Consider the following 5,026-nt stretch of genomic DNA (forward strand, 5'->3'; position numbering starts at 1 on the left):
ACCCGGAGGAAAGCTATTACTGATACAGTCAAACAACATTGCATATTGCTAAAGATATGGTTCCCATTTACACAGTGGAAAAGCCGGGGTCGAAACAAAATAAAAGCAAAACTTGTTTTGAATAATTTCTTTGTCATTTGTAGTGTGTTTTTAAGAAGGATCTGTTCATACTGTAAATATCTTAACTTAATAGCTGTATATAGTTTAGTGTATTCACCTCACTTTGTTCATTCTGTTAATGCTGTTCATACTGCACGAGCCACTGTAGCTTACATTAGTTAATGCTGCTTCTGATAGAAATGTGTCACAAAGTGCATTGCAGGTTGTGTGTGTGTGTGTGTGTGTAATTCTTTAAAAGGCCCGATTCTCTCCAACTTACTTCAGTAAAATATACAAGTACTTCTTCCACCACTACTAGAGGGTTTGTCAACTTCGGTGTGTTTCCTTTTACCTGTCTACTGTTTACTGCTTTCAGTGGAGCTCAGACACCTTCTTATAGGAATGACAGACTGGTGGAGAGTACCAGGTTTTAGTTATTTAATTTGACTTCAGCAAAGATAACATATTTGACAGCAGCAGGCAATGGCAGTACAACCACAAGTTCAGTATTAAAATACAGTTCAAACCAGCATTAGAAATAAAAACAGTTATTACTAAAATCGGGTAAAGAAGATCCTGATTGTAGTTCTTACCGTCCCATTTCTCTTTTAAATGCTGATTATAAGATTTTAGCTAAAGCAATGGCCTTACGACTTGAATCAATTATGCCGAGTATCATTTCACTTGACAAAACTGGGTTTATGAAAAACCAACACTCTCCAACATTCGCCACCTCCTCAACATTCTTTTTTCTCCAGCATCCAGGGGGACACCAGAAGTGGTGGTCTCCTTGGATGCGGAGAAAGCTTTCGATAGGGTGGAGTGGAGTTATCTGTTGGAGGTCTTAATGAGATTCTGCATTGGGTCTAAGTATGTATCTTGGATCGCTCTTTTATACTCTTCTCCTTAAGCGTCTGTAAGCACTAATGGTATGAAATCCCAAAATTTCACACTTAACAGAGGAACCCGTCAAGGGTGTCCTTTGAGCCCGTTGTTGTTCGCCTTGGCGATTGAACCTTTATCTGTTGCACTTAAATCGGACAGTTTTAGTAAAGGAATCCACAGATGCGGTTTGGAACATACACTTTCCTTATATGTGGATGATTTATTATTGTTTATTTCCGATCCAATAACTACCATCCCTAAGACAACTGAATTGCTAAATACATTTGGAACATTTTCAGGTTATAAAGTGAACTTTTCAAAGAGTGAATGCTTTCCTGTAAATAATTTGGCCCTTGGGATCCCTGATGTATATCTCCCATTTAAAATATCTAAAAACAGCTTTAAGTACATGGGTGTACATATCTGCCGTAAGATATCAGATCTCTACGAGAGCAACTTTCCACCCCTAATCGACAAGCTTAAATCAGATCTGGAAAGGTGGAATAACTTGCATATAACTATAGCAGGCAGGATAAATTGCAACAAAATGAACGTGCTACCGCGCTTTCTGTATCTTTTTCAATGTTTGCAGATCTTTTTACCCAGTTCCTTTTTTCGTGTTATAAACAAACTAATCTCATCTTTTATATGGAAAGGCAAGACCCTCAGGATAAGGAGAGAGTTTTTACAAAGGCATAGGTCCGTAGGTGGATTGTCATTCCCTAACTTAAGACTCTATTATTGGGCAACTAACACCCTCCTAGCACAGATACAGCTTTTTCTTTATGGCAGAGATCAGGCCTTGTCTATACTTACAATGTCTTTGCTAACTTCAGTGAACTATGTGAAACATTTATCCTTCCAAAATCTCACTTATTCCGATATTTCCAGGTCCGTCACTTTGTTAAATCACATAGCATTTTCCTCAATATTCCACCTAAATTGACTCAGTTTTGGACCTTCCCACAAACCAGTAAGGCCTTATTTCAAAAATCTACACCTTAATCTCCCATATTAGTCAGACATCTCTTGATAAAATCAGAAAAGATTGGGAAGAAGAAATTGGCAGAGTTATAGATGACAATGACTGGGACTCTGCATTATTTCGAGTAAATAACAGTAAATCTTGCTCCAGGCTTAATCTGATACAATTCAAGGTGGTCCACCATATTTATTTTACCAATTCCAAACTCTCCAAAATGTATTCCAATATTGCAGATACATGCAATAGATGTCACATGACACCAGCAAACATGACACGCATGTTTTGGTCTTGTCCACCTGCAAGATTACTGGACAGCGATTTTTAAACATCTTGCTGAGGCACTAATGTAATAATAATAATAATAATAATAATAATAATAATAACTTCTGTAATTTCCCAGCTTGGGATCAATAAAGTATATCTATCTATCTATCTAAATATGAAGTTGACACCATGTGCGGAAATGGCAATTTTTGTAGTATTATCAGATCCTCAAATAATTAGGAGTAAATGTAAGGATAACATTGCCTTTGCATCCTTATTAGCACGTAGAAGAATTTTGTTGGAATGGAAATCAATGTGGCTTAAAGACCTCATGCTGCACTTAGACCTGGAGAAAATTAAGCATAATCTGAGGGGACACCTGGAAAATTTGACTCTGTTTGGGGCTGTATAATTGATTACATAGCTAACACTACAGGACAAATTAAATGCTCACCTCCGACAATTAACTTATCACCATATCTCATTTCCCGATCTGCCTATTTCTGTTATTTAAAAAAAAAAGAAAAAGTCATTATTTCCCATTGTACTTGCTTTTGCCTGTCTAATGAATAAAAACATTTATTAAAAATAAATAATTGCACTAGGTAGCTAATAATAAAAACGTATACAGTATCTTTTTTTTTTTCTTTTGGAAGAAATGTGATCTGCCATAGGTAAAACAGGGCTGCGATAGAATGGCTGAGATGATGACTGAATGTAAACTGTAGCACTGCTTTGGCGAAGGGGTTCAAGCCTTGATTAAATATACTAAAATACTTTTTATATGGCTCACTTTTTCCTCAATTGTATACTTAAATATGGGCCCTTATAATAATAATTTGACTGTGAGGCTGGGTGACTTTGTGATTTTTTAAACTGATGTGAACAGGTCTTCCAATGTGGTAAATACCAGGGAGCATGTATCTAATATACAGAAAACTGAGCAGAGTTTGAGCTTTTATAACTTTATTTGTTTATTCTATTCTTATCCCAGCGAGCTCCTCATTTTTTAAAATACTGAAACATTTATGTATGTCTCTAATGTTGAAATGTTTACAAAACAGAGATCCTCAACTGTTCTGTAAATATATATGTCAATATTTAGCAAACTATTTGTTTATAGTTTTTTAAATTACAGAAATAAAAACAGATCAGTTAACACACTACTGCTGTCATGTACTAAATATAGCAGGCCTATTTCACACGTGATTGTTGCACCTGAGACTAACACAGTTATGGTAGTAGGCATGGAACAATAATAAAATAAAATTTTTCATGTGAACAATCAATGTATAGCTTAATGTGTTATTTTGATTTTTTTGAGCACATATGCGGTATTGTCTGAATTATAGCAAGTTTAGTACATTTTAAAGCTAATCCAGGACAGAGCCATACACCTCCACCTCACACAGGGTCAGGTACTCTCTTCTTCCAGGGATAACAATGTTAATATAGCGGCCATCCATCCCGTTACACTGGAATTCAGCAGTAGCACTTGCTGGGATGCTTGGGATCACAGCACATCTGGTATAAGAAGAAGAAGAAATCACTTCATAATGGCGATAATGTAAAAAAGAAAAGTTACCACATTTCTATTCAGTTCCATATGAAAGAGCTTGACACATAAATCCGTGACCTTTTAATTATATTGGTATTGCAATTAATTAACAGACTAATGTAGGCTACCTGGGATTGTTGTTGCCGTTGTTGTCGAGGCAATCTCCAATTCGGATCTCAGCTCCATTGATTCGTTCTTCAACTTCATCTCGGTTGGTTACCTTAACAGAAAACACTCTGTGGGTTTTGGGCAGACTCAGTCGCCACCAGGGGTTTATGTCGTTGTTTGTGTGAGTGCAGGAGGGCTGATTCCAACTGCTGGCTCGATTCCCATCAATGGCATTATATGCAATACCTAATCCATACAATGACGACTGTGTGGCTTTTCCTTGGAGAGCCAGGTTCTCCGCTGCAACAAGAAAAGAGTTAGAAAAAAATACTTTGACTTCTTTGCAGTTATCGTTAAGTTTTAATAAATCCACTATATGTATGACTGAATGATTTATGACGCAATGATTCATTGAATAAATGTAATCAGTCCTAATGTAGGATGGAGGATAAAAGCAGGATACACTCATTTATTATACAGCTCTCACCAAAGTTTCTTTAATGTCAATGTACCTAAAGCACAAAAAAATGTATCATGATTTATGTTTTGGCTCATGCCACAGTTTATAGATGAGATAAAAAAAAATTGCATACTGTTCACATTTGTTTGTAATAAGTCAAATTCTCACAGGTTGGGGCACGGTACCCGTAGACTTCCACTTCACAGAGTGTAAGAATCCTTTTGGAACCCGGTAGAACCAAAGTGACATAACGTCCCTCCGGACGATCGCTTAAAGGCAGATTGAACGATTTGGCTGCACCAATTTCAGCGATTGTTCCGACCCTAACAGAGAAAGGAAGCGTCACATGAATCACAACTTATACCTGCAGTCCTTAAGGGTTCGGGGGTAACATGAAGATGAAAGAAACAGGCTTGTTGTGACTTGTTAAAGTAAAATTGAAAACCAAATTTAAACTTCTAAAGGTGGATTCCAACTTGTCCTGGAATATGGCCCGTAAACCCCAGGGACAAACCTTTTCACACTCATCTGTAACCACCTCTCCTTGTTCCACTGCACCTTTAGCAAGACAGACTTTGACAGAAAAATAAAGAAGACAAAATAAAAATAAAATGCTGGATCAACTTATTTTTCACATTCACTCACATTGGGTTTTCCAAACTATTGT

At 36.8% G+C, this 5,026-nt stretch overlaps 2 protein-coding genes across 3 annotated transcripts in view; both read right to left on the reverse strand.

The window, feature by feature from the left end:
• Positions 1-5,026, reverse strand: part of LOC118335406 (fucolectin-4-like) — an 11,350-nt gene that overhangs the window by 4,796 nt on the left and 1,528 nt on the right. The gene's annotated exons all lie outside the window — the stretch shown is intronic.
• The window catches only part of LOC118335407, a gene marked incomplete in the record, with an annotated part of 19,153 nt that continues 16,582 nt past the window's right edge, over positions 2,456-5,026 (reverse strand). Inside the window, 3 exon segments of the mRNA XM_035671667.1 lie at positions 2,456-3,757; positions 3,920-4,199; positions 4,528-4,682. Of these exon segments, the coding sequence (XP_035527560.1) occupies positions 3,607-3,757; positions 3,920-4,199; positions 4,528-4,682 (586 nt within the window).

The sequence above is a fragment of the Morone saxatilis genome, unplaced genomic scaffold (assembly GCF_004916995.1).
Source record: "Morone saxatilis isolate NCDOM2014 unplaced genomic scaffold, NCSU_SB_2.0 Contig24, whole genome shotgun sequence".
NCBI classification, from domain to species: domain Eukaryota; kingdom Metazoa; phylum Chordata; class Actinopteri; family Moronidae; genus Morone; species Morone saxatilis.